At 31.9% G+C, this 13567-nt stretch overlaps 1 protein-coding gene across 1 annotated transcript; it reads left to right on the top strand.

The window, feature by feature from the left end:
• The first annotated feature begins 564 nt into the window (after positions 1 to 564).
• On the top strand, positions 565 to 1201 carry LOC125066902. The gene has a single exon (XM_047675218.1). It carries the CDS (start codon positions 594 to 596, stop codon positions 1167 to 1169), a length of 576 nt encoding a protein of 191 aa, XP_047531174.1. The 5' UTR covers positions 565 to 593; the 3' UTR covers positions 1170 to 1201.
• The last annotated feature ends 12366 nt before the right edge of the window (positions 1202 to 13567 follow it).

Genomic DNA, 13567 nt, shown 5'->3' with positions numbered 1-13567 from the left:
AGCACTCCAATAGCATTCTGTGATTTTTGGGTACACCAAGCTTTTTTGATTCTAATTTGGCTTTACCTTCCAATTGACTGCGCAACTATTATCTACAAGTATAACAAGAACAAGTATTCCGGTACTAACTGTGGTGGCAGTGGGAATGTTCTCAAATCTTGAGATACGGCAAATGGAGATTTTTTAGCGCTTTACGCGCAAATTTTTGTCTTTTTTGGTCAAATTTAGCTTAATAATAACAATAATCCTTAACATCGATAAATATTGCTTTTTATATTTTGTGATTCGAAACAGCTTACTTAAACAAAAACATAGAAATGTGCATGTATTGTGCATATAAATCGTACCGCAGTTCAATTTATTATTTATACAGTTATGTTCGTATAATATATTAAAAAATCGTACTACAAATGCTTATTTCGCCCGTACAAAGTCGGGACTAATAGCTTGTATGGTCATTATTATCAACTTAGACTAATATATTACGTAATTACTCAGCAATAAATTCTTGCTTATCATGATTGCGACTATAAATATAAGGGTGCCAACAGTAAGTTTATATTGAGAATCAAGTATTTACTGTGAAATTGACGATGGCTTGTTTCCTGTCTATAATACTTGTATTAGTGATATTTGGAAACGTGATCGCTTTGACTGAGGTGGAGCAAGCATGCATTAATAGATATTCTGAGCCTTTTGACAACAATTTCCTAATTGGAACTTGGTATGAAGTTTACAAATTTGCAATTTTCTTGAACTTGGTGCCTTCAAGTTCATGTACTAAGACAGTGATGACGAAGGCGTCTCCTTCTGATGTCCAGAGATATGTTGACGCTTACAAATCGGAGAACCCATATTCCTTTGATGATAATCCAATCTTATTGGACCGACATGATGGACAATTTAAAAGTATGATAATGGGCCATAACCAAGTGAAATTTCTCATATACGATCCAGAATCCGTTTTTTTCTCGGAAGACAAATATGAGGCAAGAGTATATGCGAAAGTAAACGATGATTATATGCTATTTCACAAATGTTCTTTACGTGGTCATCAAAAATGGTTGTTGTCGAGAAAGAACAGCACGACTATTGTAGAATTAGATGCAGTGCTCAAGTCTATACAGTCTGAATTAAGATATCTGGAATCTCAGAGATTGTGTGCTTAATTATATTTATTTATATTTTAATTAATTGACTATTGAATGTTTTAATTAGATTCTTATAATGATAAGTGTTTTTCTCATAATTAATAAGCTCAAAATTTTGAATAAGTGAAGCAAAACTTTTACGAAAATAACGCAGACAAAGGAGTATGAAGTGAAGAATATTAAGTTTATATGGAAAAGAAATGCCGAAAGCTATTTGTTAGACATAACATGTTCGTAAATAGTTACGAAACAAAAAAATAGTGTTGACGTACAGAGGAGATAAAGGTATTTTTTTCTATGCCTATATATGAATATATTTATTACATTCAATGATAACCAAGACTACTTTTCTAAATATTCTTATACACAATGTTAATTGCTGTAATAATAAAAGAGCGGCCAAGTGCGAATCGGACTCGCCCATGAACGGTTCCGTAGCAGCAAGTAAAAATATTTATGTTTATGAAATTAAATGTTTTTTTTTTTATATTTGAGTTGATTGAATGAAAGGTAAACTGCGGTTTTAGATTTATGACGTATTAAAATAAAAGTACTTACTCGATCTCGATTAAACCATTCACCGTTTAAATTTTGGATGGAAGTTTGCATTATAATGTATATCATATATTATTTTTAGTTTTACCTATTTCTTACTTTTGAAGTTACAAGGGGCGGGGGGGACACATTTTACCACTTTGAAATTGTCTCTAGCGCAAACTATTCAGCTTAGAAATGATATTAGAAACCTCATTATCATTTTAAAAGACCTATCTAAGATACGCCAAAGGTATGGGAATGATGAAAAAAAAATTTTGAGTTTCAGGTCTAAGTATGGGGAACCCCAAAATTTATTGTTTTTTTTCTATTTTTGTGTGAAAATCTTAATGCAGTTCACAGAATACATCTGCTTACTAAGATTCAACAGTATAGTTCTTATAGTTTCGGAAAAAAGTTGCTGTGTCATACGGACGGACAAACAGACAGACAGACAGACAGACAGACAGACATGACGAATCTATAAGGGTTCCGTTTTTTGCCATTTGGTTACGGAACCCTAAAAACACTATTATTATATTCTTACAGGCAAATATAAATATTATGTCAAGTTTGGCACATATACTCTAGTCTAGTTATGGAACTGGACATTAGCTTGATATCATTACTACGTAATTATACAATATCGAGAGTAAGGTTTTTAAAATCACAATAAGGTAACTTACAGAAATCAGAGAAACTTACTTTTGATATTTGGTAATCATTGGATGCAGTTGGGGTATTTTAATTTATAAATGTACAATTCACCTAAAATAAATTTATTTTTTGATAAAAATCAATCGCCGTCGAAATTATGTTTAAGTGTCGTTATTTTTTAGTATTCTGCCACATGTGTATTCCGCCAACCTGCATTGGAGCAGCGTGGTGGAATATGCTCCAAACCTTCTCCTCAAAGGGAGAGGAGGCCTTTATCCCAGCAGTGGGACATTTACGGGCTGCTAATGCTAAAAAAATTTTTTAGTAATAGTAATGCATTTTTAAACTGTAGAAAATGTTTAAATAATTGTAACGGTATTATTAAAATGAAAAGTAGTGTTTTGCACATTTCATAATAAGTAATTTTTTTTTTATTTATTAAGCACTGGTGATAGTGTAGAGTCGAAGATCGGTTGACTGCAACGCAAAAGTTTGATCCTACGGCACCTACCTCCTTCGTTATGTACTGTTAATTCCTCTCAGTAAATATTACTGCCATTAACCCGAATTGCGCTGTGGACTATGGCCTATATCTTTTTATGCTTAAAAATGCCAATACACAGCCCAAAACCTTCACAAACAGGAACAAAGTAATTTTCACGGTACAGCCTAAATATTTGTGTTTAGATTTATATAAATGACAAACTAAAGGAATACTGCTTGGGCTCCTACTATATTTCTAACATTATCTGTGGGATTTCCAAAATCTCCTAATATGATTACATTTTCTCACTTTTTAATCACACAATACAATTCAAAATCAAAGAAATTGCACACAAACCACAAAAATAAATTGAAACCTCAATTTTACTAATTTAGGGGGAATAAAAAGGTATCCTTTTGTTGTTTGTTGTGTTTGTTGGTTTGTGGTGGTTTGTTCTTACTTCAAAAATAAAGGCATATTTTACGTGAGTTTTTACCCTGTCGTAAGATATTAACTAAAAGTATTACGCCAGTTCATTACGTCCTTTAAGAAGTTTAAAAGAAACCAGGTCTTTCTCATTTTCTTATGTTTTGAAACCTTTCTCAAAACGTACAAGTCTTAAAGGAAATACGATAAAAGATAGTGAAAATGTTAGACGTAAGTAAGTTTGAAGTGCCAAGTAATGTTAAGAGAAATGCTTTATTGGACTAGCGTCTAACAAAATGCACAATATTGAACCTTAAGTTGAAGGGAAAAAGTCGAGAAATATGAGTGGTGAGGCTTATTTTATTTACATTTATTTATATATGTCTATTTCTATTTTGAAGCGCTTATTTACATTATTATTATTTACAGTTATGTTTATTGTTTAGACTAGACCTTAATCGATTTAGATAAATCGAATGTCAATAGACAAATAATATTAATAATTATTAACATTCCACTGTAGATAAGGCACTGGCTTATGTTCTAGGTCATTCTAGGACTAAAGTAAATGTAAAAATATAACGCAAATTTTAGATCCCTAGCGAATTTTTTTATACAAAAAATCTTCTGAGACTAAATGAGGTGGAATGGGTCATGGCACGAAACATCAATCAATGCCAAGTGACGACACTCAACAAGATTACAGAACGCGTCTATTTATTATAAACATTGATAAATTCAATCATAAATATATTTTTAAAAAAAATTTTTATTTATTGTACGGGTATAGGTTGGTTGGGGTACATGTCAGTCACCTCCTCGTGGTGTACCCTGGGCAACGGGGCCGGCTTGAGCTTGCTCGTCGGCCACGGCTAAGACTGGCGGGAGGGATGCCGCGGGGCTGCTCCTGGTACGTCCCTGATCGGCGTCAGGGCGGACCATGTGAGTGGCCTCGTTGGCTAGGAGGGAGTGGGAGGGCTCGCTACTCGAGCCTCCCAGGTGTTTTACACCGGCGGTCAGCGGCGGAGCCTACCATCTTATCCGCCGCAGGGCGACAGCTTCGTTGACGCCCAGCCTCCAGTGGCGAACTCGGGGGAGTTCGCTACATTCTTACGTGGAGGATGAGGGGGAAGGCGCGCACTAGGCGCGCTTTCCATGAATATTCAGCCGCCTTACGGCGGCTGCCGCTGGTGGGGTCGCGGTTGCATGCCCTTGGCGATCCCGTGGCCTCACCACTCGGCGGCATGGTGGAAACCCGAGGATGGTTTTAGTGGGTAGGACAGGGCATTAGCACTAGCGTGCCCTGGCACGGGGCATTAGTTCCCGGTTGAGTCCCACATACCCGTCCCGGTCCCCCGACCGGGCGGCATGCGTAAATGCATTTCCTCCTCGTTAAACAAAAAAAAAAAAAAAAAGGGTATAGGTTGGCAAGCGAATAAGTACCTTAAATCGTCATTGCACTGACAACTACTGCGTCAAATGGTAATAGTAGAGTATTTTATAAAAATAATTATTAATGTTTGTATGTTGCCCTCTGTGTGTTTTGATCGTGATAAAAATTTGATGGATTCATTTACATACGCCCAAAAAAAATCTTTGTATGATTGTATTTCAATAAAAACATTTATGTAGTAAGTACCTTATTTAAACTTAAATAATTTTATACCTTTTTTTATTAATTATCAGGTTAGTCTACCATTTAAAAGTCATGACTTATTTAATTAAATAATTTATAGGTACTTATTTATAAGTTTTGATGAAGTTTTTATTTGCTAGTCTTTAAATATTTGGTAGCCCAATCATAATCACCGTCATAACATAATTTTTCTAAATTTGAAATTATATTTTTTTTTGTGCTGGTCGATTCGTATACGCAAAACACTTTCTATAAATATTAAAAAACGTATAAATTCAAATTTTGTAATGGCTAAATAATTGTAAGTAAGACTGTTTCAATCTAAATTTAACACAGTATAAAGCAAAATTAATGACAGCAAGATAAACAATGAAATAATTTGAAGCGAAAGTAAAACACAAATGTTATTATTGTTTTCGTTTGGAATAATTTTGTTCGAAGTAGGTATTTAGGTATTTGAGTTTTTAATAAGATTTTATTTTTCTAAAAGTAAGTTGTAATTATGGATTGTGTGCGATTTGCGAATTTTGATACGTTGAAATGAAACGATGATATTTGACATATAAATACTACAATCATTCTATCAAAATCAAAATGGGCATTCAATTAAAACTTATCAAGAGGAAAAAATATATAAATATTTAGCTTACCATAAAATGAAGTTTTAAGTCCGAGCTATTGATTTTAATATCAAAACTATTTCTTCCTTATTCCTTACGTTTTCCTTCACACTTAATTAAAATAAATTAAATTTATACAAAACTTTTTACATGTATATAAATAACTGAACTTGTCTCTCCTCTTTATCATTCATAACATCATAAAGTATTTCCAATAAATTCTGCACCGTTATATAAATCTTTCGTATTTTCTCCCGAAGTTTTCAATGAAAAAATTCTCGAATAATGCTCTAGAACGCTTGACTAGTTTCCGAGTCTACTTAGAAACTTATAAAAACTTTAAACCTTCGACTTTCTTAGAAAACAGTTTAACAGCTCCTCCAAGTTTATAATATACACGAGAGGAAAAATTAAGATAATATTTTCATTTTCAAATATGACTTTTGCTTGTGTTATGAGGAGTTCGGAAATAATCGTTCACTGATATTATATAAAACATACACGCTCGTATATACATAACACACATACACACATCTCATATACATAATACACGCATATAAAGGTTTTTGATTATAAGAACATTTGTATGTTTTCGTTAACAACGTATCAAACCATTTCGATGAAACTTCCCCTTTCCCCTTTTGTATTGTGTATTCAAGTTGAGATTTGATTAAAATTCAACAACATTTAAAAGTGTTTTTTTTTTTATATTTTATTGAATTAATATTTTATCGATTTTTTTTGCTACTGTTTATATGGCTAAAATATAGAGGCAAAGTAAGCTAGCATCATATGACTTCAATCATATTTAAATCTACCTAAACTGTAGACTGATAATAATATTAACACGTCAAAAGGCATTACAGACTTCAAATGGGTATTGTTATTTGTTTGAATATAAAGCGTCTGGACAAATTCTTCTGAAATATAAAAAATTCTTGGTCTATTCGTATAGACAATATAGACAAGAAGAGCGACAATCGTATAATTTTCGTATAGTTATAAAATGCTTACTAATAAACAAGGAAACGTTTTTTTGTAAAGATTTCCTACTAAACCAATATACATTAAAACTCATACGAGAAGATGTAGCACGTTTCGGAGAAGGTTTTAGTATTCGATATCATATATGTCAGGCCATTGATGTGTCAAGCGTGTACTTTATGTTCCTATATTGTATAAATATTTTTTACAGGATAAATTAAAATGTATTTTCATAAGAACTATTAAGATGAAGTCCTTAACTATATACAAAGAATTATAAATAGTTACTGTATAAATCATGACTGCGTGGAATGGTGGCAAGATTACTAGCAGCATCTCCCCTTTTGATTCGAAATACGGGTCCTCAAAATTGAACCAGCCCTCCTGTCACTTATAAAGGCAATAAGGCGATTTATTATACTTTTAATAAAGCTTTTTACACTCCTGCTCCAAGGTCCAAAAAAAATTATAACATACGTAATGATATATTTTGTATGTGTTGCAAATTCAACAAAAGTTCTTGCCAAAAGTAAAAGTATTTTTTGATTTATGTGATATAGGAGGACGGGCAAATGAGCCACCAGATGGTAAGAAATATTTACCATTCCTTACATCGCCAATGTTCCAGCAACCTTGGGAACAAAGATATTATGTCCCTTGTGCTCTCAATACAAAACAAACTGTCTCGTATTTTGCCGAATCTTCACTTGTCAGTGGAATCGCTGCTAAATTTACATTTAATTAAATTTAAATGCCGATTTAAAAGTGCCAATCTACTCCCTAGTGTTGTCAACTGACATTAAATATGTTTTAAATTTTTTTATATTGTTAATTTTTGTTTTTTTAACCTTTTATTATATATTGAGGCTCTAACATATTCAATATATTGGAAATCTGACCTACATCTGAAGAGGGTCGACGGACGTTAGAGTATCGACACTGTGACCCCGTGACCAAAGTGTTCATCTATCTTCGCTCGATTTTTGCAGCAATACTAATTAAATCTAAATTTATATTAAATCTAAATTTAGAATAATCAATTAGGTATCAATTTTATGGTCTATATTAGTCATGGAATTAATGAAATGAATTTCCAATAAAATACAATAAATATTTAATTTATACGTTATAAAAAAAATATATCAAATATCACCTTGTTCATATCCAACTGCTAAGCATCGGCCTGCCCTTTGGAGAAGGTTAAGAGCTTATTTATCGGCGCTGTTGTTGCGGTTCACATGGCTGCCTCGTGGGTCTAGTGGCACGATAAGACCTTCGATTCTGAGAGTTCTAACTACAGGTCAAGCTAATATAAATTTTTATTTGGTACTTCTTTCAATCGAATATTCTCCGTAGAAACCCGAAGTCTGGAACTTGAAAGTGGGTAAACTGCCGTGCCTCGAATCGTAACTCACTCCAATTGTGTCATTTGCCATCTCATCGGATTATATGAACTAGAACACACCTTTATTTGCGCACACACTATTGCACTATTATATGTTCAGTGTAAGCCGCTGTGGCTAATTTGGTTAGGAGAATATGATCATCATCATCACAAATGCGGTAGATATTTATCAGACACCAGATATCCTTCACGATCTTAAGATGAATAAAGTACATGAAAATTCAGATGGGCTTAAACTCGCAATGTTTGCTTAAGAGTCACGTTTTCTAGCCACTTGGCTATTTCCAATCTCTTAAAATAAATGAATAAATGAAAAATTTTAAAGTTTTATTTGCATACGGATAATACGTTAAAGCAGAAAATCAATATTGAAGTGTACAGACCTATTTTGTTTGAGTACGTTGAAATAATTAACGTACAACGTCAATCAGAAAGCTGATAATGGAATAAGCTTTTGAGCAGCAAAAATTAACAGGTGGTGGGGCGTTTGTCAGGGGGGAAGATAAACCACTCAATATATTAAAATGGTATAAAAACCTAAAAGTATTATTTGTATTACAATATTTTAGTTTAGAGTAATACATAAGACTTAAATTCGGGCTAAACTCTAATCTAACCCATTGCATGGGTTTTAGCAATTGAGAATCCCTTATGAGCCACCTCCCCCCAGGACCTGTATATCTTTCGAAGATTTCTCGTGCAAAAAACTGTGATTTAACATACTGCAACGTAAAAAGATTTGACATTTTTTACTAGTAGTTCGGTATCGGTATACATTCTTAAAGTTAATGGTACTGACGGGTACGTTTATACAACTGTTTCAATTAGTTAGTTGTTACATCACCTCCGGTTGCAGTGGCTCTAAATCACAGTTAGACTTGGTCTAGTCTAGCTTACGTGCCGGAAACTACATAGCAAATTCTTTAGTATGGAATACAAAGTTTAAGCTTCAGTCACTGTAATAATGTGTCGCTAATAATATAAATTCCCCAACTAAAATCCTTAGCGCAGGAATTTCTAATTTTAGTATGTATTTAAGAAATTATTAATTTCACGAATATAAATTGTTTCGACAACATTTATTAACAACGGAGCTTTGAGGACGTGACAAGAGGTGGTTGATAGTCTGGATTTAACAAATAAATATGTAGCTACATATTTGTATTATACTATTTTATTTTCCCTTTCAATGAAGCGTAAAGCTTGTGTTAGGAGTGGGTACGACATCAGCCTCAGGGGCACAAACGAAACTACGACTTTTCGTAGGTCATAGACATCAGTCCCATTTTCAACCTGCCTCAATTTTATTAATAAAAATATATTTAATTTACCCCATACCGGGAAATCGATTTATGATATAATTGTAAGAATAAAAACAAACGAAAAAAAATAATAGTTTTTTACTATAATTTTGTATTAAAAACCGAGAACTCTGTTAATAAAATTGATCTCAAGTTATAGTGCCAATAAAATCGAGTAAAATATAATTGATTTATAGTATAACCTTTGTTGCTACAGTTCATTGCCCTGATAACATTTTAGTCGTCTTGTTAAAATCAATGACAGGAGTAATTATAATTTTAAATAATATCGTTAGCGGATAATTAATGTAATATATTAAATTATATTTATGACGTGAGTATCAAGATTGATCTATACTAACTTTAATTAAATACTTAATGAAAATAAAATATAAATTCCTTTTATATAACTTTTTGTCATTTCCAGAGATTATTAGATTATTTTAAGGAAAATCTCTTAATATTGAAGGTATTTTCGATGAAAAGAAATAAGAAGTCGAAATAACGGATTTATACTATAAGAGCTATTCTGCCGTCGATATAAAGAGGGATTTTATTATATTTAGTGATAATGAGTTGATATTTTGGTCTTGGTTTTTAACTCAGATTTTATATCATAACCCGATGGGAAACCATCGGGTTATGATATCTAAGAAATAGTGATTGCGCGCACACACTTGTAAACTGTAATAGTCTCATTTAAAAATGGCTGCTATGGACAAAATAGGTCAGGAGAACATCATTATGATTAACAAAAAGACAAGATGCGCTTATTATCGTAATTTCATAGACAAATGTAAGATGTTACCTTTGTCTATGAAATTAATATGTAAATGTATAATCTATTTAGTTTAAAACATGCAATCCAATATTTGTATCAGACAGGTTCTGATTTAAGGAGAGGCCAATCTAATCTAATTTAAGGAAACGCCAGGCTAATCCAATCCATAGAGCCCCAAATCGTCCACAAGATAGAGGACCCCAAAATAATGATAAAAATCATATTTTTGTAAAATAGTAAAAGGAAAATTTCACAATTGTTATTATTTTTTAAAAACTATAAGTTTGTTAAAATAAAAAGTTATATACAATATTATTATTAACTCCAATTTCTAGTTCGATTACATTTGGAAAATTATTAGAGACCCACACTACATACACAAATATACGACATACACTATATTTTATTTTATTTTGTACTTAAAACAAATCGCTTCGACATTATTTTAAAATGTTATCATTTAAATATAATTAATGATGTAATTCATTGGGTATATATGTATATATATCCAAGTTGAAAGGACTTATCAGCAAAATTCATAAAAGCCTTATTCTTATGGTGTGATGTGATTTTAAACTTATATTCTGCAGCATATATCGATACAGAATATTGTCATCAAACAATGAAACATTTTTGTGAAAAAGCCATTTCATCGCAACTAGAGGTTAAGCTCTTGGAATAATATCAGTAATTATTACCAATTCACCATAATTTATGCCAAGATGTGTTTTACGAAAATTTTCCGAAGTTATGAACAAAACTCAATCACAACAATCTTGGCTTAAAATATCAGAGTAAGTAATAATAATATTATTAATATCAATAATACTAGCTCATTTTTATGATAACGTATTGAATTAATTTAAAATGATAGATATAATAATAACTAAAAAATTAGGAAGTACTGCTAGTGTGGAGATCGTTGGACTGAAACGCAGAAGTTCAATCACACGGCAGATATCATAAACACACAACAGAATATATTGATATTAAAATATTTACGGCACGGATTTACTACTTACTATATTTTAGTAATAGTTATTATTAGATGCCAGATGTTACTAGAATATTCTGACTTATACGAATAAACCATTCTTGATCTGATTTATTGCCAAAGTAGTTTTAAGGCTGAATTTAAAAAATGGCATATTTTCGGTGTCTATTTATAAATTTTAAATATATGATAAACAAATTGTTCACTGATCTAAAATGTTTATACATTACCAAATAATCTGTCAATTTGCGGCCAACCTAGCTGCTCCTATATCATATCATGTGTCTGTTTTTGTAATACTAACTCACACTTAAAACCAGACGCCATTTCATTAATGAAACTATTGATGTTATAATATTGTTACGAACAATTTACATTACAAACTATTGATGTTTGGCGTTAGAATAACTGATGAGGGGGTGGAACCACCCGAGAGGGCCTGCACATAACTTTAGTGTCGGTAATGTACATAGTACATCAACTGGTGCAAGTAATATTATGACCTTGGATCTATACAAAATCACGTCAATCTCTTATATTTGCTACTCTCTGTCACGTGCATGATTTATTGTAGTATATTTATAACATTATAAGAAAAAATGACTAAGTATGCGTTGGATTTTCACCTCTGTAGATGTTATTCTAAATCGAATAATCTTGAAAAGAGCTGGAACGGACATTCGAAAATTCAATTGAAATACTTAGTACATTTTAAAGCGACTTCAGTGCAGCCATCTCGATATTGTTGACGAAATAAATAAATAGCAGGGACATTTTAAAATAGAATAGATGAAAATGTCATTCAAGTTATTTAATATATTAAAACATACCTATCCTGACAGTATTTGGCAGTCCCGAAATACGCAGAAAAATAACACAATAACTGGTCTTACGTCAATATATTTGATCTATATATATATGAAATTGCTGTTTTATATAAATTATTCGATGTTTTGGCTATTATTATTCATACGCTTCTGCTATTTTAATGGAAGCTCAATTATACCTCGGTTAGAAGAAATCCTGGGGATGGGATTTGATAAACTTTTTAAAGGCATCTCACCAGATATGAATTTTTCGGTATAAAAAGTTACCCAATTTGCGAAATGATAGAAACAAGTTGGCTCAAGTTCCAGTGAGTATGCTGGGTGACGGAGAGTTTGCAGTCGTTGCTTCTATAGTTTGAGACAGTCACTTTTGCAGTGTGTAGAGGAATCCTGTCGTGAAGAAGAAATAGTCTGCAGCAATTTTAGTCAAGTCACGGTTGACTAGCAATGAAATTATCACCCATTACTTTGGAGTGTACCTCTGCTGGACTCAAAGAGCTGTAATGATCAAAGTACAGGTCGTCTTTTGTTCAAAATGAATTTGAATTTGGAATCGTAAATAGAAATATTGTAAACCATCGGTAAGATAATTAACGAGGTAGAATGTATCGTTCACTAAATAGCAAATTATAGATATTATGATCCATATTTTGCTGGGCTTTTGAAGTGTTTATGTATTGAACGTAAATACTTGTACAATGCATTAGGTTTACGTTGATTTTAACCCGAGTAACAGTTCAATGTGTTTAATTATGCATGTTTCAGGCGAAACAAAGTTGAAGCGTATAAATTCCTGTTTACGGACCTACGTATTATAACGCGATTTGGAGTTCTGTCTCATAACTTATTCAAGAGGTTGAATTTACGCGTTGGTACGAGTAATATTTATTTTCATAATTTTTTTGTAAATATACTTTTATAAATTTGGCCGTATTTTAATTTTATTTTTTATATTAAATTATATTTGTATCAAAAAACGAGCGATTAAATTGTTTTCCAACTTTATTAAAATATTATTTACTCACAATCAGTGAAGTCATAAAATTGACTATATCAAATATTTTTGGCAGAAGCGTACAAGCTACATCAACTTACGTATTATTTTCGTACTTCACGAATACGATAAAACACAGTCCAATTCATCTAAAAAAATTCTTACATTCGATTCTACTGACAAATAATCTTCTATAATTTTATTCTTGGTCTTTATCAAATACTTTTTGCTCCAGAAACTTTTGGACTATTTTATATAACGTGTAAGTAACTCTTAGGAGTATCAGCTGCTTTTCGATATTAAATAGATTGAATCATATAATACATAATTTGTAAAGGTCCAAATTGAATAAGGGATGTCTTGGCATGTAAAAGTTTGAACGATAACCCTCGGGCAAGTTTAACACTCACTTCCAGGGATAAATTGGAAACTTAGTAATGTCTAAGTGAAATGGTCACATCACTCAAATCTTCAGTTATGTAGTTTAGAAGATTGTGTATACTGGAATAAGTAACAACTCACTATTCGATTAGACAATTTTTAACAATAATATGATTTAATAATAACGTATAAAGATAACATGCATCACAATAAGTCAGAATCAATATTTCACAAGTGAGATATGACGTGAGATGTTACAGAATATCAATGTACTCGTACTATCAGTATAATCTTTTCAACGTACAAAAAAAATGACCAGTTTCTATCTGACTGATTTCAATATCAGAATATGAAATGAAAATGAAAAATATAGTTGAATAACTTTGAAAATA

Source organism: Vanessa atalanta, chromosome 10 (genome assembly GCF_905147765.1).
Source record: "Vanessa atalanta chromosome 10, ilVanAtal1.2, whole genome shotgun sequence".
NCBI classification, from domain to species: Eukaryota; Metazoa; Arthropoda; class Insecta; order Lepidoptera; family Nymphalidae; genus Vanessa; species Vanessa atalanta.
This window is presented reverse-complemented; position numbering and strand designations above follow the sequence as displayed.